At 38.9% G+C, this 26,976-nt stretch overlaps 1 protein-coding gene across 2 annotated transcripts in view; it reads left to right on the top strand.

Annotated features, from left to right (window-relative positions):
• The window catches only part of LOC126259767 (uncharacterized), a 40,356-nt gene extending 17,665 nt beyond the window's left edge, over positions 1-22,691 (top strand). For both annotated transcript variants that reach the window (XM_049956771.1, XM_049956772.1), the window contains exons 3-5: positions 6,476-7,845; positions 8,024-8,066; positions 20,749-22,691. In XM_049956771.1, the coding sequence (XP_049812728.1) occupies positions 6,476-7,845; positions 8,024-8,066; positions 20,749-20,907 (1,572 nt within the window). In that variant the 3' untranslated portion in view covers positions 20,908-22,691. The remainder of the gene's footprint in view (positions 1-6,475; positions 7,846-8,023; positions 8,067-20,748) is intronic.
• The last annotated feature ends 4,285 nt before the right edge of the window (positions 22,692-26,976 follow it).

Raw genomic sequence — 26,976 nt, 5'->3', positions numbered from 1 at the left:
TCACTGCCACAAAACATGTGACTTGTGATGACTGTGCTTGTATTCATAAGACATACGGCAATGGATCCAAAGTAACTCATTTTATACTGCTCATCTGACAGTGGTGGCACAAATTTTGCATCAAGCTGGTACACTTTGAGATTTTTATCAAAATCAAATGAGCAGGTAACTTACAAGTTTTGAGCATGAAAGTACACATTCTCTTAACACCCTTGGTACCAGGTGACATTGATGGGTACCCAAGTTTCAGCTCATCTTACATAGAAAAACTGCTTTTGAACAGTTAATGTGTGCCTTAACACCGTGTCCAACTCACACCTCTCTCTATGGGCTGACTACAACTTATTGTAAGGCTTTATTAGAATCTCTATTAATTTGACACAATACTTCACAAAATCTTCTTCTTCTTCTTCTTCTTCTTCTTCTTCTTCTTCTTCTTCTTCTTCTTCCATTGGCATTACATCCCGGAATGGGACTTGGCCTCCTTGGTAATTTTCTGCCATTCCTCTCTGGACTTCGCCGTGGACCTACAGTTATGGCAAACGACTCTGGCAGCGTCCTCTCCAACCTCGTCGCTTCATCTCAACCTAGGTCATCCTCTTGCTCTTCTTCCTCCAGGTTCACTGCAGCAGGCTTTCCTTGCTGGACTTGTCTCATCAAGTCGCATTACATGTCCAGCCCATCTCAGTCTACCAGTTTTATGAACTTCACCATATCATCATCCTTATAGCAGTCATGAAGTTCGTCATTCCTTCACCTTCTGTAGGTCCCATTTTCATATACAGGTCCAAAAATCCTCCTCAATGTATTTCTTTCATGTGATCCCAGTTTGTTTTCACCCTGATTCGTAATTATCCATGTTTCTGAGCCATAAGTAACTACTGGGTGTATCAGTGTTTCATAAAATTGGCACTTAGTCCCTCGTGATATAAGCTTGGATTTAAAATGTCACAACATTCCAAAGTAGCATTGGTTAGAAGCACTTATGTGAGGCATAATTTCAGAAGCGCGCCACTCACTCAAATGTCATTCCATCAAGGGTTGTTGTGGGCTGAAAGGGTTGATTAGTGCCATTATACATATATTTCGTCTTTCCTTCTTTAATTCTCAGGCCCATCTTCTCTTCACTCAGTTTTAGAGCTGAAAATGCACTTTTTAGATCTCTAAGTGTTCTGCTCATTAAATTAAAGTCATCTGTTTATCCCAGTAGTTGTACAGACTTATAGTAGATAGTTCCTCTTGCCTGAATACCTGATTTGCGTACCACTTTTTCAAACACCAGGTAGAAAAGTAGGCAGGAAAGCCCATCTCCTTGCCTTAGCCCAGTTTGAGTGGGAAACTGAGGTAGTAGCCGTGACTGCACTCGCACAGTACACTGGGGATACTTTAAGGTGACCTCTATTAAATGCACCAATTTTCCAGGCACTCAAAATTCCCACATAAAGTTTGGCCTGGTTTATTGTCTCATATGCAGATCTAAAGTCAGTGAAAAGATGGTGCACACCAACATTGAATTCATTGGTCTTTTCTACTATTTGTCGGAGAGTAAATACCTGGTTTACAGTTGACTTTCCTGGTCTGAATCCACATTGATAGCTTCCAATAATATCTTCTGTTTTAGGTGGAAAGTCTACTAAACAGGTTATTTGATAGTACTTTATATATATAATATTTAAAAGTGTTATGCGTCTGTAGTCGCTGCATTCAAATAGAACTCCTTTCTTATGCACCAGACACATTATCCCTACATTCCATTCTTCCGGTAACTCTTCCTTTTCCCAGATGAGGCACACAGTCTTGTAGATCCCACAATTTAGCTCAACTCCTCCAGCTTTCAGTAGTTCAAATGTTATGTAGTCAGTCCCTGGTGCTTTATTGTTCTTCAGTCGGGCAAATGCTTTGTTCACTTCTCCTTGGGAAGGGGGAGTTACTATGTCATCATCTTCTGGAGCAACTGGGATATCTTCTACTTATACACAGGTTGATGTGCGGTTTAAATGCTCTTCTCTCACTATTAATTTTCTGATAAAATTTTCTAACATCATTTATTTTTACAATTGTCTCCAGTTCTTCAATCTGCTTTCTTTCCCATTCCCTTTTCTTTCTCTGATGCAGTTTCTTCTCTTTCCTTTTATCTTGATAATTTATCAAGCATTTTCCTGTATGCCAGATTTTTCTCCCGACTTATTCTCACACTCTTCATCAAACCAGGAATTCCTCGGTTGTTTTCCTTCTTTCCCTGGCAGATCTTCTGCTGCTTTAATGACTGCATCCCTGCAATTGTTCCATTCCTGATCCAGGTTATCACTTACACTTGCGGTGTATAATGCAAGATTCTCAGCAACCTTCTCAGAGTATGTTTTAGAGATGTCTTCATTTTTTAACTTTGATACCATATACTTACTTAGAAGTGTTCCTTTGACTTTTCTTGTATTGGATATTCGAGCTCTTAGTTTCGCAATTACAAGGTAGTGGTCTGAATCTACATTAACTCCTCTGTAAGTTCGTACATCTAGTAAGTTTGAGGAATGCCTGCCATCAATAATTACTTGATCAATTTGGTTGAAGGTACGCTGATCAGGGCTACACCATGTTGCTTTATGAACCCTTTTGTGTGGGAACATAGTGCTACCTACAGCCATGTTACGTAACAGTGCAAACTGAATGACTCTGTGGCCATTGTCATTTGTCTTATTGCTGGGAGGTAATGTTCTTCTTTACCTGTCTGTGCATTGAGGTCTCCAATAATTATTTTAGTGTTATACACAGAACATCTGTCATAAGTTCTCTCGAGATTCTCAAAGAAGGTGTCTTTATCCTGGTCATCTGATACTTCTGTGGGTGCATGTACATTGATCAATGAGTAGTTTGAGAATCGGATATTCAATCTCATATGTAAAATCCTAAATGTTATTCCAGTGAATCCACTCACTAGGTGTTTAAATTTTTATCTTACTGTGAACCCTGTACCACATTCATGGTGGCTCTCTGAACCATGGTTGAAAATTATCCAGCCTCCCATATCAAGCACTCCATCTCCAGTCCATCGTATTTCCTGTAGGGCAGTTATGCATGCCTTGGTTTTATCGAGTTCATATAGCAGTGACCTCTGGGCCCCTGCCCTATACAGTGATTGTACATTCAAGGTTCCAATAAATACATCATGTTTTCGTTTGCCTTTAACAGTGCCATATCGTCGTCTATAGATCTGTCCGGCTTCTTTACTCTGAGGTTTCTGAAACAAGAATTTTTTTTACGAGAGGGTGGTGTTAGCCGCTTGCCCAGCCCCCAACTTGGAGGACCAGGATTTGTATGAGGTTTACTCCTTCACTACGCCTATAGTGCCCTATGTTGTGGGACACACTTTGTCTGGCTCCTTTGTCAAGACCACTCCCGTTTGGGTGAGCCTGCCAGTGCCTATGCTACCTCCGACACAGCTCTTGGCTTCATCGGAGCACGCAAACCCTCCCGTCTGGCACTGAAGGTACCTTCGATAAGGTGGTGTCCCATGGAAAGGTTTCTTCTTCTAGGGTATTGATTCGATCATGCTAAAACAGTCTTGTCATCACATGACACTACACAACACTGCTATGTCATATCTCCAGTGAAAATGTGCTAGCTAAGTTTTGTGTGGGCAGCATAAATAGCCTACAAAGAATGCAGCTGTGTTGTATTATTTACTGTAATGTATAGCTATGATAGGAGGAAGGCAATGGCAAACCACCTCCACTAAAACCTTGCCTAGTACAGCAGTGCAGATCTCCCGCATCGTCCCTTACGCTCTGTCGAGGAGTATGGGGCTTCATCACCACCACCATAGCTATGATGATAATCTTGTGGCTGAAGTTCTCTTTTTGTCCAATTTTGCTTCCTAGTATACGACATGAAAAAATGGTTCTGTCTTAAGCAAACACAATTCTTCTTGTTTTAATACCAGTACATCAATAGGAGACATTTACCCACTTCAGTGGTTTGTTTTATTTACTTAGTATTACATATTGATGTTTGAGTGGGTGATATTTGCTGTACAACCATTATTTTTCTCCAGTTTGTCATATGCAGTTTTTACAGGGAATTTAAGGAGATGGGACCTGGATAAACTGAAAGAACCAGAGGTTGTAGAGAGTTTCAGGGAGAGCATAAGGGAACAATTGACAGGAATGGGGGAAAGAAATACAATAGAAGAAGAATGGGTAGCTCTGAGGGATGAAGTAGTGAAGGCAGCAGAGGATCAAGTAGGTAAAAAGACGAGGGCTAATAGAAATCCTTGGGTAACGGAAGAAATATTGAATTTAATTGATGAAAGGAGAAAATATAAAAATGCAGTAAATGAAGCAGGCAAAAGGGAATACAAACGTCTCAAAAATGAGATCGACAGAAAGTGCAAAATGGCTAAGCAGGGATGGCTAGAGGACAAATGTAAGGATGTAGAGGCTTGTCTCACTAGGGGTAAGATAGATACTGCCTACAGGAAAATTAAAGAGACCTTTGGAGAGAAGAGAACTACTTGTATGAATATCAAGAGCTTAGATGGCAAACCAGTTCTAAGCAAAGAAGGGAAGGCAGAAAGGTGGAAGGAGTATATAGAGGGTTTATACAAGGGTGATGTATTTGAGGACAGTATTATGGAAATGGAAGAGGATGTAGATGAAGATGAAATGGGAGATAAGATACTGCGTGAAGAGTTTGACAGAGCACTGAAAGACCTGAGTCGAAACAAGGCCCCGGGAGTAGACAACATTCCATTAGAACTACTGATGGCGTTGGGAGAGCCAGTCATGACAAAACTCTACCATCTGGTGAGCAAGATGTATGAGACAGGCGAAATACCCACAGACTTCAAGAAGAATATAATAATTCCAATACCAAAGAAAGCAGGTGTTGACAGATGTGAAAATTACCGAACTATCAGTTTAATAAGTCACAGCTGCAAAATACTAACGCGAATTCTTTACAGACGAATGGAAAAACTGGTAGAAGCGGACCTCGGGGAAGATCAGTTTGGATTCCGTAGAAATGTTGGAAAACGTGAGGCAATACTAACCTTACGACTTATCTTAGAAGAAAGATTAAGAAAAGGCAAACCTACGTTTCTAGCATTGGTAGACTTAGAGAAAGCTTTTGACAATGTTAACTGGAATACTCTCTTTCAAATTCTGAAGGTGGCAGGGGTAAAATACAGGGAGTGAAAGGCTATTTACAATTTGTACAGTAACCAGATGGCAGTTATAAGAGTCGAGGGGCATGAAAGGGAAGCAGTGGTTGGGAAAGGAGTGAGACAGGGTTGTAGCCTCTCCCCGATGTTATTCAATCTGTATATTGAGCAAGCAGTAAAGGAAACAAAACAAAAATTTGGAGTAGGTATTAAAATTCATGGAGAAGAAGTAAAAACTTTGAGGTTCGCCGATGACATTGTAATTCTGTCAGAGACAGCAAAGGACTTGGAAGAGCAGTTGAACGGAATCGATGGTGTCTTGAAGGGAGGATATAAGATGAACATCAACAAAAGCAAAACGAGGATAATGGAATGTAGTCAAATTAAATCGGGTGATGCTGAGGGGATTAGATTAGGAAATGAGACACTTAAAGTAGTAAAGGAGTTTTGCTATTTAGGGAGTAAAATAACTGATGATGGTCGAAGTAGAGAGGATATAAAATGTAGACTGGCAATGGCAAGGAAAGCGTTTCTGAAGAAGAGAAATTTGTTAAAATCGAGTATAGATTTAAGTGTCAGGAAGTCGTTTTTGAAAGTATTTGTATGGAGTGTAGCCATGTATGGAAGTGAAACATGGACGATAACCAGTTTGGACAAGAAGAGAATAGAAGCTTTCGAAATGTGGTGCTACAGAAGAATGCTGAGGATAAGGTGGGTAGATCACGTAACTAATGAGGAGGTATTGAATAGGATTGGGGAGAAGAGAAGTTTGTGGCACAACTTGACTAGAAGAAGGGATCGGTTGGTAGGACATGTTTTGAGGCATCAAGGGATCACAAATTTAGCATTGGAGGGCAGCGTGGAGGGTAAAAATCGTAGAGGGAGACCAAGAGATGAATACACTAAGCAGATTCAGAAGGATGTAGGTTGCAGTAGGTACTGGGAGATGAAGAAGCTTGCACAGGATAGAGTAGCATGGAGAGCTGCATCAAACCAGTCTCAGGACTGAAGACCACAACAACAACAACAACAACATTTTTTCTGCTTCACAGGGTGGTTGAACTACGCTTTGTAACACACACTGTTTGTCTAATGATAATGTTTTCCTTATTACAATAATTTGAGATACGAGTTCAGGAGTTTATCATTTTGGACACACCCCATAAATAATAGATCTGCGGTAGTTGGAAATTGTGGCACCTGGTGAAAAATGCCAAAAGATTATTTTGTATTTTTCATGTTTGTGTAATAGAATTTAATTGTATTGTATGTAAATTCAAAACCTGTGTACTGACCAATTATCATTAATCCTCATTGCAGGTAAAGCAGTGGCAGGAATCCTTACCACCACCAGAACTAATAGAGCCTAGTTGTTATGACACATTGCCAAATAACTGCTGTAACAGTATCAAAGAAACTTCTAAAAATGATTCTACAAGAAAAGCAAAAAGAGGAAACTCAAAGACAAAAAAACATTATGATACTGAATTTACTTGTCTGGAAGAAATGAAACTTCCTAAACCTGTTCCTCATCAGATTCCATTTGCCTTTACAGAACACAGAAAGGATTCTCCAAATGGTAAAAACTTGCTTACCAACAGATCATTCTCAAAAAATTTAATCACCAACATTGGTTTAAGTTACAAACAATTCTTTCGAAGTGAACCAGACCTACGACTGATTATGAACAAGTCCAGTGTCGACAATGAAGCAAAAAGTCACTTTGGAAACATTATGAAAATTAGTTCTCATAGAATGCCTACAAACACTACAACCAAGAAAACTGGAGCAAAGACAGTGCCTGGCACTTATTGTGAAATTAAGCCTCTTCGCGTTGAACCTTGTTATTGTTGGGATAAAAGTGCATTGGATTTAGAGAATGAGTCCCATTTGAAACACTGTGACAGTTCCATAATGTTGCAAGAGAATAACATTTCAGAACATACTGTACCTCACCTAAAACTTGGAGATTTCATGGATATAAAGATGGATGACTTGAAACAGAAAATGGATGTAAATGATATCCATAATAGCGACATACCATCTTTCGTGTACTCACCCAGTACTAGTATGTCGTCTACTGCAGTTTATTCTGGCTGTAAACATAAGGATGTAGGGAAAGATGTGAAAACTTTTGAGGATTCTTCAACTTCATACAAAAATATACAACGTAAATGTACCTCAGTTAACAAAAGACCACGTGGTACTGTGTGCTGTTCGAAAACAGACAGTAACCAGCACAAATCTGCTCAGAATGGATCTTGCCCATGTGTGTGTCAAATGGATAATTTGTGCCATGATTGTAAAAATATTGAACAACACAAGAAATATGTGTTGAGTACACCATATTGTGCAGCTAATAGTTTTTGGCATAACTGTTGCAGCCATGTTGTCCCAAAGCACAGCTGTGGGGTTAATACTGAGACTACTTTACATACCAGGATGCCAGAACACACATCACACAAGTATTCATTAGTTCATTCTTTCTGTAGCTGTGGTGTCAACACTGATAAGAGAGATCTTACAGACTCTGCAACATTTCATGTTGAATTTGTTTCCAGAGCGAATGACACTTCTCAGAAGAAGAAACATGATTCGGGTGATCATAATGGGGTTGTAGATAAAATCCACAATAATTTTAGCAATAAAGTGCTATTTGTGCAGCATTCTCCATCTGCGACAAAAATGAGGTGCGTAGTGGTAAAGAATAAAATTGCTATCATTGTGTGTTGATTTCACTTCCTGTGGTTAACTTTTTAAAACAAGTGTGTGCAGTTACAGCGTTTCAAGCATTATAACACTAGAATTTAAATTTAGCAGATCAAGTTACTTTTATTATGGAGTGTTCATAAAAATATTTTCTTGCAGCAATGAGCAGAGTCCTTCAGCTGTTGCAGCCATTACAGATCAGGTTGGTACTCAGTCTTCAGCATAAATTTCATATTCTTGTGAATTTTGATGTTAAAATTATTTTAATTTTGATAATATAATATGTGGCAGACACAAGATAATTATTCAGCAGCAAAAATGACTGACCAATGTGTTTACATGAGAATGATGTTTTGACGCGTACTGTTGAATCAGGAAAATTGCAAAGCCTTAAGAAAGATGTGATAGTAAACCTGTAAACTTAGGAAACAGTGATATTAGTATTCAATTCTACACTAAACAAAATACAGTACAAGCAAAAAAGGAATATAGTGATTACAATTGTCTAAATCTATTTAATGCATAGCATACCTCAATAAGAATTACAGACAATATAAAAGAAAGTACAAAATTTTCATCTTTGTGCAAGCATAGCAAATCAGAAACAAGCATATTTTTAAATCAAAATCTTTGACCCTTTGGATTGGCTGTATTAGATGTATCAACACTGCGTTATGCTCTTGGCTATATACATCTGCATTCCTCACACTTGTGGATTTCTGTTTATGGGGTTGAGGTAAAGACCTTATGTATGTGTAGCCTTTGCTAAAACCACTTTCAGAACTCAAAATACGCATTTGTAATATGTACATGCTGGTAACTCCATATTTGCCTCAGAATGTATAGCTGAAATTTCTTAGATATTTCCTGTGTGACCAAGGGGTATCATCATACAGTCTACACATAAAGTTTGCAAAATAAATATATAAAATAAAAAAAATGCATTTTTGTTTTCATATTCTGTAACTCTTATAATTTTATTACTGTGCATTAAATAGTTACAGCTATTTGTAATTGCTATGTTCATTTTGAGTTGCCCTATATATTATAGGTCATGCTAACACGATACTTTTTCTGTTCGATTTTAAATACTTTCCTGAGGAGTTGAGGGAGGGTAAAAAGAGAAAGGCAGAAATAAATTTAAGTTAACTTGCCACTGGTAATGTAGAATATGAGTAACATTGGTACATTTTATATTGAGCCTACAAAACTGATTTAAAACAAAAGACTAAATTTTTTAAAGATCTACTATAAAGATGTAATGGAAGTTAGTAGGACTAAATTTGAGTTGTTTACTGTTCATTACACATGCAAACAGGGATGAAAAGGGGGAAACCGTAGTTGTGAAAATGGTATGGACAGGAAACAATTCCAAGTCTTGGCTGTGGAGCAGAACAGGCAACCAATGTTCTACACAGATAAACAGAAATGAAGTATTTATCTGCTTGCTTGATAAAGGTTGCAAGTTTAATAATAAAGTCACTGGTGATCTGACAAAAAAGTGAAGTACTCAGAAGACATGGTCAGATCTCAATGTAATTTCATACACGTACACATGATTGACAGGTAAATGATTAGAGATGCAATTCTCTGTGACACACCAGAGTACATTAGTGTAATTACCAGACCTAGTAGGGAATGCTGCATACTCGTAGGAGACAACATTATCAGCACCTGACAAAATTTGGAATTAACCTATTGTCTGTCTCCATTGGGCCAGCTGATCAGATCGAGCAATATTCAGGTTTGTGGAGCATTTGCATATGACAGTAGCCTGATGTTGGGCTGCATGGGAATGCGAGGGCAGGTTTACTCATTGTCAAGATTCCAGTCATATGAACACCATAAGGGAAAATCATCATTGTGGACCAAGCTTATTTTAATCTCTTCGCATCTGCTGCTGCCATCTGACAACAAATAATTGGCTTCCTGTAACATTCTTTTTCATCACGCACCATTGGTCAGAGACTAGCAGCAGTGAGATTAAGTAATAACTAATTACCATCCATGTGTAGTCTGCCTGGGCCTTTAACACTACAACACAAACTGCTGTGTTTGTAGTTGTTCTGTGACCTAGAAGCGTGAACTGCTGATGGATGGTGACATGTTGCATTGAGCAAGGAGTCACGGTCCCCAGATGACCACTGAGCATGGTGGTGATGAAGGGAGAAATCTCATTTTTCCAGTGTTTTGGAGAGACACAGTGTTCTTACTCCTGATGCCATGATGTGCAGAGCCATCAGGTATGACGTCAGGTCACGGCTGGTAGTGATCGAGGAAACTCCAACTGCACAATGGTATGCCACTGACTTCCTGCATCCTCACATTTTAAGTCTCATGCAACAGTACTGTGGTGCCAATTTTCAACAGAACAATGTACTTTCACACATGGCACATATCTCTGTGCCTACATGATGTTGAGGTACTCTCTTGGCCATCAAGATACCCAAACCTGTCGCCTATGGAACGTTTGTGGTACCAGCTTGTATGAAAACTCTGCCCAGTGCCAGTATCCGAGATATCAAAGACCAGTTACAAGAGTTCTTGCTTGCCTCAGGAGAGGATAAAATGGCTTTATGAATCAATGTGTGCTTCCAGGCCATAGTGAGAGCAATGACATACTAATAAGTGAGCTTATACTGCTAACTTATTAGTAATAATAGAGGGAAACATTCCATGTAGGAAAAATATATCTAAAAACAAAGATGATGTGACTTACCAAATGAAAGTGCTGGCAGGTCGACAGACACACAAACAAACACAAACATACTCACAAAATTCAAGCTTTCGCAACAAACTGTTGTCTCATCAGGAAAGAGGGAAGGAGAGGGAAAGACGAAAGGATGTGGGTTTTAAGGGAGAGGGTAAGGAGTCATACCAATCCCGGGAGCGGAAAGACTTACCTTAGGAGGAAAAAAGGACGGGTATACACTCGCGCGCACACACACACATATCCATCCACACATATACAGACACAAGCAGACATATTTAAAGACAAAGAGTTTGGGGTAAATTTGACTCAATATTGTATTCGCTGAAGAAATATCACTACCTTCTCAGCCTGTGGTTTTTGTTTTATTTCCGCCCCCCCCCTTCTGGATGCTTTGCTTGTTTCGTCTGCCATGCCAATGTAAGGAGTGAAGGTAACAACTCGCTAAATTGTAGAGGTGTTAAGTCGTCAACAGAGACTTACTGAAATGCACAGGTTAGGAATGCTAAACTGGTGTGTTCAGTTTGGCTATAGGCAGATTGTGCGCAGAAAATGAGGTCTGTACAAAAAATTCTGGAACTTTGTCCACATTTTTTTTTTATGTTTACCTTTAACTTATTGTGCATGGTCTCCGAAATACTCTCCTCCACAACTGATACACCACTCCCAATGCCATTTCCACTTGTGCAAGCAGTCTTGGTATGCATCTTGCTTGATCACGTGAAGCATCATCTGTGAATTTTCTTTCATCCCACGTATTGTTGCAAATCTTTGCCCTTTCAATGGGGTTTTCAACTTTGGCAATAAAAAAAGTACCCAGGGGCCAGGTCTGGAGAGTATGGAGGACGAGGCAGTGCAGTGATTTCGCTTTTTGTGCAGTAATCGTGCACCAACAGGGATGAATGTGCAGGTGCATCATCATGATGCAAGAGCCATGAATTGCCTCGCCACATTTCAGGTCTCACATTTTCTCGCATGCATTGCATCATGTCCCGATAGTACCATCGATTAACAGCTTGTCACTGTGGCATGAATTCATGAGGAACTAATCCTTCAAAGTAAAAGAAAACTATCAGCATGGCATTGACGTTTCACCAGACCTGATGAGCTTTTATTGTTCTTGGAGAACATTGTGAAGATTGAACCTTGGTCTCAACATCATAACTGTATACCCACATCTCTTCACCAGTTATGATTCTCTTAAGGAACATCATGTTCTCATTCACACGATCCAAAGGCAGTCTTCACGGATTGCAAGTCAAAGGTCCATGAGTTGTGGGATGAACTTGGTGGCAATACGATGCATTCAAGATGCTGTGTCAGGAGTTCATGACATGATCCAACTGAAATGTTACATTCTTGTGCAATCTCTGAGACAGTCAGTCTTTGAATGGCACGCACAATTCCATTGACATTCCTGACATGAGTGTCATTGATAGATGTCGAAGAGCGTCCTGAACGAGGGTCATCATTAACTTACATCCAGCCATTTTTAAACCGTGTGAACCATTTTTAACACTGAGTACAGCTTAAGCACTCATCACCATAGGCTTCCTGCATCATTTTGTGTGTCTCTGTAAAGGTTTTCTTGAATTCCACGAAAAATTTAATGCAGACATGTTGCTATAACTCTGCCATTTCAAAATTTGCAAACTGTGTCGAATGTTCTACTCAGTACTGCACTGAACAATAACTAACAGACATACAACAATGAAACTTCCAGCAGAACACAGGTGTGTGCATGGATGCCAACTGAATTTTGCACCAATGGTTTGTTGGAGCGAATTGCATTTGCATGTGTTGCATTTCACTCTGTTGGTGTGAAATTACGAATGTTCCAGAATTTTTTAAACAGAGCCCGTATAATGATGTTGAGTGTTGGGAGGGGCAGACTGTCAAGAGGAGGCTGTGAATGTAGTTAACTCATGAAGCAGGGACTAGTGAGGAGTGAGGTTAGGAGGATTATAAAATCGAAGGATGTGTTGCAAGGACAGTTCCCATCTACATAATTCAGAAAAGCAGTTGTTGATGGATAGATCTAGATGGCACAAGTTTTGAAGCAACCATTGAAATCTAGCATTTTGTTTTCAGCAGCTTGTTCAATCCTTGAGTTGTCACCTCTGCTCTTGGTTTCAGTCAAGCAGTGGCCATTCGTTTGGATGGGCAGCTGGTGAGTGGTTGTGCCCACATAAAATACTGTAATGAAGACACAGCAAAGCTGGTATATTATATGACTCCTTTCACAGGTGAGCCTGCCTCTGATTGTATAGGATGTGCCTGTTTTGGGACTGGAGCAGTGTGTCGTGAATGGGTGTATTGGACAGGTCTTGCACGTGGCTTTCCCAGGGGGATGACAGAAGTGTGTAGGGGTGGCAAAAGGATGGTTTAAGTTATTTTTTTGATTGGGTAGTTGGCACAGTACCACTTTGGGAGGGGTAGGAATGATTGTGGGTAGGATGTTTCTCATTTGCAGGCATGATGATAAATAGTCAGTGCTGTTGAAGGATACGATTCTGTTGTTCCTGTCTGGAATTATATGGTGTGAGTAGGGAGATGCTCCTTTGTAGTGGGTTCTTTGAGATGATCAGAGGATTAGTTCCTGTGTGTGTGTTTACGGCATGGAAAATCTGCCTGCAGACTAGGTACGTGGATTAATGCATGTGAGAAGGCTTTAGACTAGGGTGTCCAAGCTGCAGCCTGTGGGCCGCATGAATCCAAAAGCAAGTATCGATCCGGCCCAAGAAGTGAGCATCTATCACACAACTGGAAAAGAAATAATTATTATGTTCATGTGAATTTAAGATAAATTGAATATTTTTAATTTGAGGTAAGCTAAAAGGTTGGATATCTTTGCTTTAGACTTTCAGCATGCTGGCCAAGGGACTGCTTGTCACTGTAGTTTCACTGTCCATGGATGGCCAGACTATATTATAGTGACTTTTTGGTGTGGAATGCAAACAGAATGCTGGTACTGTTGGTGGTTAGTGCACTGGTATGGACAGAGGTTTAGGTGGTGCCATTAGAGATGTTAGTTCAAAGACCGGGGAGGTGGTTCACTGAACTGTGGAGGGCCAGGAGTGCATCAGATGGGAGAGCATATTTTGAGACTGTGGAAAGTATGTGTTGGCATTGGATCCATGTGTTGGCATTGGATCCACATCATGAAGATATCATCATTGAACCTGCGGTTTGAGATTTTGTATATTTAGGGGAAGGTTTCCTGTAGATGAGGCAACGGCCTTGCCGCAGTGGCTACATCGGTTCCCATGAGATCACCGAAGTTAAGCGCTGTCGGGCGTGGCCGGCGCTTGGATGGGTCACCATCCCGCCGCCATGTGCTGTTGCCATTTTTCGGGGTGCACTCAGCCTCGTGATGCCAATTGAGGAGCTACTCGACCGATTAGTAGCGGCTTCGGTCAAAGAATACCGTCCTAACGGTCGGGAGTGCGGTGTGCTGACCACACGCCCCTCCTTATCCGCATCCTCCTCGGAAGATGACACGGCGGCCGGACGGTCCCGGAAGGGCCACTTGTGGCCTAAAGACGGAGCTTTTTTTTTTTTTTTTTTTTTCCTGTAGATGACCAGTTAACAGGTTGGTATACAGGAGTGTGTCATAGCAGTGCCCATGATTGTGCTATGGATTTGTTTTTATGTGTTTCCCACAAAGAAGAAGTAAAGGTTCCTAGCCACCCAAAATCCCAATCATTTGTTTGGCCACCCATTGACAGAGCATTTGGAGTGTACAAGCAATCTGTCCTCCAGTATACTGAAGGTCTTTTTAAGGAGTTCACAGACAGTCACTACTCCTTGAACCTATTCTGTAAAGAGATTGCCTCTGCCATATTCATAGTTCCTTTGACCAACCTCAGGATTCAGTTGCAGAGGAGCATCCTCTCACCAGTCAATATCACCCTGCACTGTGACAACTCAATCATATCCTTCACAAGGGCTTGGGCTGCTTATCATCTTACACAGAAAGGAGGAACATCCTATCCACTGTTCATTTTGCTTCTCCCACAATGGTATTCTTCTGCCCATAGAATCAGCAACATATTCTTGTCTGTCCTTATACCACACCTACATTGACACCCTTGTTGTATGGGTTATACTTACGTGCAGTGGCAGCCGGTTGTCATTTGCTGATGTGCTACAGCACACTGTAAATATCACACTAAAATTATGCCATATCTCCTAGAACGTGAGCCAAAAATCACACTAAAATTACACCATTTCTCTATGAAGGCATTCCAAATTCGCACTAAAATTATGTCATTTCTCTATGAATGTGTAGTGGTATGCAAATAAAACAGGCAAAACATGTTTTTTAGTACTCTCTCTGACTAGAAGCAGAAGGCACTGTCAGATCCTGTGAAGATGGTCAGCCGCGCTACAATCAACTCAAAGGAGGGGTTGAGCTATCTGTTTTTGACTGTTCATACTCTGATGGACATCATCCCTGCCAGCACTACGTGTGCTATGTTGCTCACAGCACAGGGTCACTATTTTTCTTTGAAATTGCATGTAACAAATTGTGCAAGCATAGAGTAAGAGGGGTGGGGGTGGGGTGTTTGAGGAGCAGTTGCAGTAACAGCTCCATAGGCGAGTGATTAACTGCACCGAGTGGCAATTCGTTGGTCTGGGATTAGTTCCTGTTGCTACCAACATTTTTTCCCTTCCTCAGAATGTTAAACAGTTGATTATAAAAATTAAATATATTTGAACAGTTCAGTTTATATTGTGAAATTAATATAATGAATTTAGTTATGATTACACCCTTGTATGTCAAAAGGCTACAAATGGTTGTTGCATTAGACATTTACAGCAATAGACAACTTTTTATACATATAACATAATCATTACATTAACAAATAGAACTGTTTGGCCATGTCAGTTGTTAGCTTACAATTCCATGCTGCAGTCAAAAAATCCTTTTAATTCATAGAAGAGGGTTAGCAGCAAGCTATTTATTTAATGTTTTCCTAAATTCACACTCTGGAAGGTATTGTACCTTCTGCAGAAACTTCTTAAATAGTTTGTGGCCCACTAGCCCATAGGTATTGTTTGTCTTTGATAATCTATGTTATGACATCTGTATGGAACTATTATTTCTTGTGTTGTGGCCATGAATATTATTTCTACATTTTGCTTCATGTAGATTCTTTTTTGTATAGCTTAACACTTGGAATCTATACAGATTTATAACAGTCATTATTTTACATTCAGAGAACAAACGCTTACAATGTGCTTTATGCTGAGAACAGGTAATGACTGATTGCTTTCTTCTGCAGAAGTAATATGTTTTGAACATGGCTTGAGTTTCTCCAGACCATATGACAGGTAGTTTGAAAAAGTGCAAAATAAGATGTTTTAACATAAGCTTCTGGTACACATTTCATACGATCTGAACAAGTAAATTAATCTGGATAATTTAACACTAATGTATTTTATGTGTTGCTTCCAGGACAATTTGTCATGTAGGTATACCCGCAAGAACTTTATATAACAGGGATTATTAGAAGTACTTCTGTCCTTTAGGCGAAATACCATTTTTTGTGTTTGGTTCTCATTCAGGACAAACCCATTTGACCTGAACCAATATGACGCCTGGGCGAGTGTATTGTCAGTAGTTTCAGCCTTTTAGGTCATTCTCAAGTGGTTTTTTGGTTCTGTAATAGAAAACTATGCCTTATGTACTGAAATGCCAGCAGCTTTAAATTTGTTTTTTCTATTTGTTTTGGTTCACTTGTGAACCTCAGGAGGATAAAGTGAGATTTAAAGAGTTAGGTAGATCTCTTCTAAATGTAGATTTATCAGAAGGGCTTAGGACAAGGCTCCCTGATTTGGTTCAAACAATGTGAATAGAAGCCAGTGGATACACCTTTCAGGTTCTAAAATATTTTGCTGGGGTGGGCCAGAGGGAAAGGTAAAACACTATGGAAAGATTTGTGTATAGAGTAGAGGAAATTTCGAGCAATAGATCTCGGAATGGAGCAGTAACAGAATGGATAAGAGTGCTGTTTCTCAGTTTTGCAGCTGGGGTTCAGTTCCCACTTGGCCCATAATTTTTTCTTGCCTTTTATTTTATTTCTCACAATAATATGTGATTAATTATAAAATTTAAATATATTTAAACATTCAGTTTGTATAGCTAAAATCAATATATTGAGTTTAGTTACGAGTATTACCTTTGTAAGTTAAAAGGCTATACCCCACCACATTTTAGCACACTGGTAAAATTTTACACAGTAACTTCTGCACAGCCTTAGTGTAGGCATAACCATTCAACAGCTGTCCATCTTAACAGCCACCACCAAAATGTGGCAAAGTGTAGAGTTGTCCACCAAATAATACAACATGCCACTGAGCACAAAATGCTCGATTTCAGTGGCTGCTTCACAACTTGTGCCATTTAGATCGTTCCCTTCTCTGATGATGATTGGTTTGTGGTTGTGGCACTCAATTGTGTGGTTATCAGCACCTGGACAAAGTCCCAATCTTTACACATTCCAATCTCGCCACGTTCACGAATGATGATGAAATGATAAGGACAACACAAACACCCAGTCCCCAACCCGGCCAGGAATTTAACCTGGGACCCCTTGATCCAGAGGCAGTAATGCTAGCCACTAGACCAGGAGCTGTGGACTCTCTTCTCTGAATTATCAGAGGGACATTGTCCTTGCTATACATACTTTGATCCTGTAGTTCTCATTCTCTCAAACTTGACTAGACCCTGCCCCACACTCATTTCCACCCATGCACCATAACATAACTTCACTCATCCTTCCTCTGTTGTATTTTCCCCTCTCAATCCTCTCCTCCATGTCATTGTGTGCTGTGCGCACTTCCCTTGGCCTGCAGCCAGAATGAGCTCCTTGGTGCCATTTTCTATCCTCTGTGTGTGTGTGTGTACACACACCGTATAGCTTTAATTAAGAGGGGTTGATCCAAAAACCAACAATGTTCCCAATCTTGTTTATGTGCCTGTTGATGACTCACCAGCATCACAGCTATTTGATGAGTTGTTACCATTACTCCTTACATTATTTAAATTTAGTACTTAATAGGAAAAGTGTGCCAAAGTCAGTGAGAGTGCAAATAACAGTGATTCCGACATAGTTTCACAATGTAGGTATATACCTAACTTGATGGTGAAAATTGGAATTTGTTTGCCCAGTCACTTTCATAATTTCGGGCACTTGAGTTTGGCATATAGAATTTGTTTATATCTTCCATTTTTATAAATGTTACTTTTCAGCTGTCAGTTTGTAGCAGTTGTGTGCTTTTAATTACCTACTGTAGAAGATGTTAACTAATCTATGGGAAACTTCTGGGGGAGGTGGATAGAAAACTTAAAAAGAAGCAAAAAAGTTTTTGTTGTTACATGCTTGCTTCATTTCTGTATTTTTTCAGATTTGTTCAGCAATTACTTTTTCTTTTCAACTGTTATCTTCTGATGGCTAAACGAAATGCTCAAAATGTTTATCATTAGCTTTAAAGCAGGTTTGTAAACTCCGAATCAAGAATTGTCTTACTCACTCCAATATTCCAGGTGTCTGCTGTATTTTATGAAATCCTTCTTGAAGACACTGGTGAAAAATTTGAACATTCATAAAAGGTCTTGAAAATACTAGTCCTTTCAATCTCCCCAAAAATAAAAATCCAGCAGGTTGAGATCAGGTGACCAAGTGGCCAAGATGTTGCTGCCACATGACCAATCCATTTATTTGGGAAATGCTGACTTAAAATAGTACTCACCTGTGGAAAAAAGTGTGGTGGTGTCTCATTTTGCATGAAGCACCTGTTCTTATGTAAGTGTATTGGAATGTCTTCCAGCAAAATATTTAAATGTTCCTTTAAAATTTCACTCTATAATGCTCCAGTAAGTATTCCATGGAAAGTGAAATGTCCAGTTAATCTATCTCCAGTTGTTGTCACCTCATACATTAATGCTAAACTGATGTTTAAGTCCTATTTCCAAAACGATGTGAAAATTCTGGTCTCCGTTCCTGGTAAACTTTGCTTCATCAGTGAATAATATAGTGAACAGAAAGTGTTGGTCCTGAGCACACAACCCCAGTAACCAAGTACAGAAAGCTTTTCTGTGCTGAAAATCTGTTTCAGTAAGATCTTGCACTCTCTGAAAATGATATGGCTAATGGAGTTGCTCTCGTAACACTTTCCACACTGTCATATGACTCACATTCTGTTTCTGCTTGTTTTCTGATACTGCTGCAATTATTGTTCACAACATGAAGTACTCTATCATCGAAATCAGGTGTTCTAACACTATTTGGTCTTCTACAATGAAATAACCTTTCCTCAAAAGAGGCTGCTTCCACAAGGTCATATATTCTTTGAAAGGCCTTATTGTTCAGTAAACGTCTATTAGGAAAAATTTCAGCATACAAATGTCTAGATTCATATGCCTGACAATTTGCAAGTCTTTACATCAGTTGCATGTCTGTTATGTGCTGACTAGAATACATTTTAGCCAGAAATGTCCAGTACAATAAGAATACATCCGAGCAGGCATCATGCCCGTGACTGGAAGTCAGAGACAACACATTGCTCTCCAGCTGAGGTTGCTAGCACATGCTCATTTGGTAACGTCCACCTTGGAAATACCTGGTTTGATTTCTGGTGGGAGAAGAATGTTCAGTACACACTTAACACTAGTCCAATAAGAACTGTACACTAAGCTTCCTCTACTGATTGTGTTCTCAAAACCATGGCAGTTAAGATATATGTAAGAAAGCTTTGTCTTAACACCTTCTGAAACAAAAAGAAAAAGAAAAAATAACTTTGAAACCAAACTGGAAATTTGAAAACAAAAAGATGGGTATGATGCAAACTTGTAACAACAAAAAAGTATCTGTAACTAAGAAAATAGAAACTGACCGTATGCATATATGACCTTTTTTTTTCATCTTTGTAAGTCCTATATTCATCAGAGGTTTCCCATATATTAGTTAGAACTTTGCATATTAAAAAAATCTCTAACCTTCTGTGTTAGAAAGTGCATCAAAACAATTTGTTTTTAACTACATTTTTTAACTACATTCCATGCTAGACTGAGGTAATAAAGATTGGACGCTTTCTCCATGCTCCATCACCCTGAAGAGAGTGATGTAGGAGAGCATTTTGAAATGCTGATAGAGTAGTGTAAATTCCTACTTTTCCTAAAGCTTGATTTTAAAAACTACTACTTAAAAATTGTTGTCAGAAATGCTTGTACTCAAGCTCAGTAGTAAGGCCCCATAGGGATGAAGCAGTTGATTCACTGACTGATGCTAACAGGTGATTTTATTGCATTTTAGGGGTATTTTGATTATGAGATATATGTTGCAACCTCTAGATTTAGAACCCCAAGAAATTTTGTGGTTTTGCCAAAAATGTGAGCAGGCATGCTGTTTTAATAGCTCGGCTTCAACTTGCTTATATTGGGTCATTTTAGAAAAATTAGTGAAAAAAATACTCAAGCTCACTATTGCACTCTCATTGTGTTACCTACAATAAATGTGATGACAAATTAATGTCCATGTGCAAAACGTGTGTAACATTAGTTATTGCTACTTTGACAGTTGGTGAAGGCCCAGACATGATTCCCAACCAAACTCTTCGGGTCATATTGCTACAACTAGGTTTTGTTACAGTATTGATCTGTGGTGTTGAGTATTAATTTTGATATGCAAGTAGTGAAACTCTTTAAACAGGCTTTCAAAATTAGACCCATGTAGCTCATAAACTGACGAAGTGTTCTCAACATGCCCACAGCAGTGGTCATATGACTTGCACACACGACACAATGAGGCCTGAACACAGTGCAACAGGGTTCGCTGGTAGGTAGCATACCACCTGCACCTGGGCACATGTGAACTTTTGCACCTCAAGTAAAGCTGGCTACATGGTGTGTGCTTATTTAAGTGCACTTGATACAGTTGGATTTCCCCATTGTAGGGGATGAAGCCAGTGACATAATCTGTCCTGCAGCTGCTTCCTATACTCTGTCTCTGCATCCCCATTATAACTGTCTGTCCAATTGTTCCATTCTGCCAGAACTTCACATATACCATTCTAAGATAAGACATTTAAACTAAGTGCTTTTGGTTTGTGTACTAAGTATTTCACTGAATTGGAGAGATAATTATTAACAAGTCATTACTTGTTGTAGGATGCCCGTGATTTGGCGCAGTGTTTGGAAGAAGTAAATAACATAGCTAGTCTTCTCAAGGCTCAGTCAGAATCAATTATTGAAGTTGTTACAGCAAATTTGGCAGACCACGTAGGAAGTGGAGAGACTAGAGTTTTTGATGTATCTGGTATACCTTAAGCTTTTTACTATTGATTTTACAAATATTTATTGTATATCAGTATTACTATAAAATGATATTGTAGATTATTGTCTTGCTTATCTTAGATTTTTCACCATCTGGAATTGGTTGTTAAGCCTAATCTGAAATTTAATTATGTGGAAAAGATAGAAAAAAACTTATGCTGTTTTGAATTTGGGTGAGTGGAGGCATGAACGTAATGCTTACTGGTGTTAAACTGTTGTTTGGGCACTACTGGCCACAAAAAAATCAAAGAAATTACTATTATAATAAAGTCTCACTTAACTATGTGATATACCAAAGAAGTTAAAGTATTACAAAAATCATTGTATTTATCCAGGTGTGGTAACTACAGTTTCACACACGGGTTATTTATGTTTATAACATTGAGGCATGTGAATAAACAGTGACAACATGACATTTGATAAAGCATAGTGTAAGAAAAAGGGACAAAGGAACTTTCTTTAGGCTTTCATGGATTTAGGTTGCCCTTTTGTTTTACATTTTATGGAGAAGTGAGAGATTTCAGATTAAGGTAGTCTTCTTCTGTTAAGAGCGTGTAAAAGAATAACTTTCCTTTTTTGAATCTGAAATGGACCTGCATGGTTTATGTAGCTTCCAAGTGATGTAAGAATTCAGTGATCAAATTTAAAGACATGAAAAAAGTTGTACCAGCATTTTAAAAGAGTAACTGTTTTATTTCCATTTTTTGCCATTTCCTCCATTACACTGTTAGACTTGCCTTCAACACCTTGGCACTTTGTGATGGGTCACTATTTAGTTTCAAAAACGTGTTAGAGGTGGCAAAGTGAAGTGTGTTTTATATTGCAATTTGACACATTTAGCGTTTGCCATTCGTACAGTAAATATTCCTTGTGCAATACTGCTGTAATAGTTCGTAGTGTGTTTCCCCCTATACGAATGCGCAAAGTAAAACTTTTAATATTTCTGGTGCCATATTTTTTAGGCATTAAAAATTAACGTGATTTGCATGTATCCCAGCAAAATGTGAAAATAATTAGAACAAAAACTGAGGACACAGTTTCTCAGCATATATTGGATCTTTGTCCATCATATCAGATTCATACTTCTGCTCTTCCAGCACAAATTATCTCACTGTTTTGTAACTGCTGAAAAAACAGCAGTCACGAACTAAAGCGGGTCACCACTCTACTAATTTTAATTTGTGGAAATTGATGTGTCCCGTCCGAATAGCTTGTGGATGGTGAATGAGCACCATTGTATATAAAGGCATCGACCGTTGTTCAACTTGTTGCAGAACCTATAAACAAGCCTCACTCACAACTCATTTTCATGTTGTGATTAGGTACAACTATTAGTCTTTTACAGGTGCCAAGTAAGCAGTATGTGGTATGCATTTACCATTAATATTGTTTAAAAATATGGTACTTAAAGTTCCTTTTGGCCTTCAGGGGGATAACAGCACAGTTTAAACATGACAAAGTTCCTCGCCCTCACAAGTAAGCTTTTAAGCTTGCACTCTGCTCACCAGAGGTTAAATTTTTTTTTTCCCTCACCCACTATATGTGTACAATTAAGACTGATAAATCAGAACAGTATTATGATTGTGATATGTTTTTAAAATACTATTTATTCAAAAGACTATTTTGTTTTCATTTTATTCGTGTTATAATTATAGCTGATGACTTTTTTCTTGCCAGTTGTTTTACATTACCTGTTAATTTTATATAATACCTACTCAAAATTTTATATAAATTTTGTATTAGCTATAGTTGATGAATAAAGATTCATACACACTCAAGTTGTTACTAATTTTTGGTGGTGATTTGAGGCATCAAATGTTGTACTTAAAAGAAGACCTTATCTGTCAAAGTTATTTTTGTATCATTGAAGCCGGCCGCGGTGGTCTCGCGGTTCTAGGCGTGCAGTCCGGAACCGTGCGACTGCTACGGTCGCAGGTTCGAATCCTGCCTTGGGCATGGATGTGTGTGATGTCCTTAGGTTAGTTAGGTTTAAGTAGTTCTAGGGGACTAATGACCACAGCAGTTGAGTCCCATAGTGCTCAGAGCCATTTGAACCATTTTTTGTATCATTGAAAATAATCAATTTTTAGAAACACTGCAGGGGCATCTTCATTGCTTCTGCAGAGTGCAGCCAAGAATTGTCATGAAGATGGAAATTTGGGTTATGTGAGTTGCGTGACATCAGGTGAAATATCTAACCAGGCCCTCATACTTGGCAGGAGATGCTACATGCTCACTGTGCACTCAGAACTGAAAAGAGCAATGTGATGGAATCAACAGGCATACTACACACACACACACACACACACACACACACACACACACACACACACACTGCGCAAAGCTTCATCAGACTTTCACTGTGGTTTCCATTTTGCACCTGTTTGGACCTTACTCTCCGAATAGCCCCCATATGTTTGTTTGAACTTACATAGATATTCAGCGATCACAGGCCCTGCAGACCACGCGCTGCCTCCATTCCTTCCTGTTTTGGGCCCGGTTCCTCCAGGTGTCTTCAATTCCCAGGGTTGCTAGGTCCTTCGCCAGGTCGTCCATCCAGCGCTGCCTTGGTCATCCAATGGAGTGTTTGGTGTTTGGTTTCTCCACTAGTGCCATCTTCACCTGTCTTCCATCTGGCATACGGGCTACATGTTCCACCCATTGTATTCTTTTGCTCTTTATGTTCTGTAGGATAGTTGGTTGTTGCATCAGAAGGTAGATTTCCTCTTTTTCTTCCTCCTCCTTCATTATCAGTTGTCCAAAACTGGTCCCCATATCTTCCTCATTACTCTTCTTTCAAATATTAATAGTTTTTCACTTTCTCGCTTAGTCATGCTCCATGTTTCTGAACTGTACATTACTGTGGGGCATATCACTGTGTTGTAGGTTTTCATCTTAGTGTTCACTGAGATCGAATTAGAGCCAAGCGTCTCTGAGGAAATGCATGCATTTCATTCCCACTGCTATTCTTTCCTTGATAGCCATTTTTATGTTGTTGTCCGTGGTAAACCAAGATCCCAAGTATTTGAACTGGTGTACTCTCTTGAACCTCTTGCCATCTATCTCAAGAAATTCTTCCTGCTCGTCTTCTTCCTAATTGCATGAACTCTGTTTTGTCTCTATTCACTTTTAGCCCTACCTTCTGTGCATAATTGTCCATTTTCTGGTACATTTCTTTCAACTCGTGCTTTGATTCACTTAGTACTACTATGTCATCTGCATATGCAAGACAATTGAAGTTACCGTCTATCTCTACTCCAGCCCGTTCCTGTTGCCTACACTTTTTTATTACTTTCTCTAAGATGACATTGAACAGAACGCATGAGAGAGCATCCCCTTGTCTGAGACCTGTCTGTCTCGAATGTTTCTGATGTGGCTCCTTGGAAACATACTGCTACCTTTGACCCTTCCATACAAGCTCTCACCATTCTCACTAGCTTCTCAGGGACTCTGAAGTCACGCTTTGGGTGCTGTCATATGCAGATTGAAAATAAACAAACAGGTTGTAGATATCTTTATCATATTCCCAGTGTTTTTCAAACATGAAAATGTGATCTATTGTCGATCGGTTTGGTCGAAAGCCAGCTTGGTACTCCTGTATAAATGGTTGCAATTTTCTGAGGATAATGATGGCCAGCACTTTATACCTTACATTCAACGATTCCTCTGTAGTTACCACATTCAATTTTGCTTGCCTTCTTGTATATTGGGCATATTATAGCCAATTTCCATTTTTCTGACAGTGTATCGTTCTCCCATATCAACTGGATCAGTTTATATATCTCTAAGTGTAAGCTCTCGACTCCCTCCTTGATTAATTCTGATGTTATTCTGTCCTCCCCTGGGGCTTTGTTGTTTCTGAGTCCTTTGATTGTGACCTTCACTAACTTCCCATTCTTCTTCATTTTTCCTTTTGTGCGGAGTGTTTGGTCTGTGTGATTCAACAGTTCTGAGAAGTATTCTTTCCATCTTTAAATTCTTTCCTTGTCATTTATTAAGTTGCCATTCTTATCTCTTATGAAAAAAAGTTGGACTCCGAAATCCACATTTCCGATTTTTTATGTATTGGAAGAATTGCCTTGAGTCCTTGTTTTAACACTCTGCCTCAGCTTGTTCTAGCAAACTGGTTAGATTATTCTCTTCTCTGCTCTTAGGATTCGTTTTGTCTCCCTTCTGATGTTGATAAAATGTTCCCTTTTCTGCTCATTCTCCCTGTCAGCTAGCCACTTCTCCCTCATATGAACTTACCTACCATATTCCTCCATTGCATTCTCTCTCTTGTTTACTCTCCACTATCAAACTGATGAGTCCTTGTATCTTAATGTGTGTGCTATCAACAAATCCCTTATTTTATTCAAGTTGTGCCATAAATTTCATTTTCCCAGTTACTGGATCTATCCATCCAATCTTCAGCAATTTTCTGCAACACATTTTTGTCCCTTCTTGCCTGAACAGCTTATTGTCCTTATTTCACTACTGTGCAAAGCTATGTTAAACAGAATGGCAAATTGACAGAAACAAGTAAATAAATAAAGCCAATAGAGTGGCAAAAGTAAGCTAGAGTTCTATATATTCAGTTTGAAACAAGCAAGATGTGATGCCCTTACTTCAGGTAATGAAAATTGTGTGGATTTTCTCATTTAAGTTAAAGAAATAACATTGTAGCTAAGATTGTGTTATTAACTAATAAACTTTGGCAGATTCCCAATTAAATAAGCTACTGTGAAAGCAGAACCAATAACCAAGTCCCATTTCCCACTTATGCCTTTAAGTCCTTCACTCGTGCAAAGCTTAAGTCTCATCAGTTCAAAAAATTTACAGCACTTGAAAGTAACCATCACCCATTCAATTTTAAGCTATTTGTTTTGGTTAGCAAAGCTCCTGATGCTCATCTGACGCACACTGTCCACCAACGGTGCTGCCAAATTTCCATACTAAATTATTTATGTTCACAACTTCTTACAAATTTATGCCAGGAGGGCTATCATCATTTACACTGTTTTTGTTACTACTGTACATATTGGAATGTGTGTCTCATCACACTGGTCACTTTCTGACCTTACAAAACATTATCACATATGTACTACAATAAATATTAGTGGACATGTGACATGGTGCTGTCATGCACAGCTGTGAAAAATGAGATATATGAGTAAATATTTTATGTACGTAATAGCTGTGTATGAAATCAAAGCCTATTAATACATTTAGGAGAAGGGTATTGGACATTACATGCTGACTTTGTACTATGTGTAAATGTGGAGAACTTTTAGTCCAGCTTAATTTCGTAAATCTGTCAGTATATGTTCACTCTACGTTTCAGCTACTGTTAGATGTATTGTTTATGATTTTAGCAGTTTTGATTTACCAGTAGGATAATTTAAAGTGTTTTTTGTAATCGTTGCGTATAGAAATCTTAACAATTAGAAACTACAGTTTGCTTATTGTTGGAAAAGTGCTACATAGGACTTGGGATTGAGATTCACAATTTAGTATTATCATTTATTGTAAAAGTACATCAGAATTAAGTTCAGCATTTTTCTATGCAATATTTGGTCACTTGCCCTTTGCAGGCATCGTTATCATCCTTTCTCGATATTCCACATCATTACCTACTGAATGCATGCTAGTGTGTGTCTGTCTTGTTCTCGGTGTCCTGTACCAGCCACACTCAGAAAATTTCATTCTGACACCGCAACAATGTCAGTGATCCAAGCCAGGGTCCATCCAGGCTTGTAAATTCACAGTGTCTTCCTTATTGATATCCCTTTCATTCCACCTTGTACCAGATAACACTGTCCCTAGGAGTGAAACTCACAATTTTACCAAAATTCATCAACATCACAAAATATTTCATGTGCTTGTGGAAGAAAAACAGCCGTAATGACAAACTTTCCCAACTTCTAAATACATAAAATGTTGGTAATCTTTATCTCACTATTATAGGACTGCTTATATTTTAAGGACCACTTGTACACAACTATCATTAATATATTCATATGCTGCCTTATGTCCATATAAGTAGCATAAAAAAAAATTGCTTGAGCAATAAACTCATAAGGG

This window comes from Schistocerca nitens, chromosome 5 (genome assembly GCF_023898315.1).
Source record: "Schistocerca nitens isolate TAMUIC-IGC-003100 chromosome 5, iqSchNite1.1, whole genome shotgun sequence".
Taxonomy (NCBI): Eukaryota; Metazoa; Arthropoda; class Insecta; order Orthoptera; family Acrididae; genus Schistocerca; species Schistocerca nitens.
This window is presented reverse-complemented; position numbering and strand designations above follow the sequence as displayed.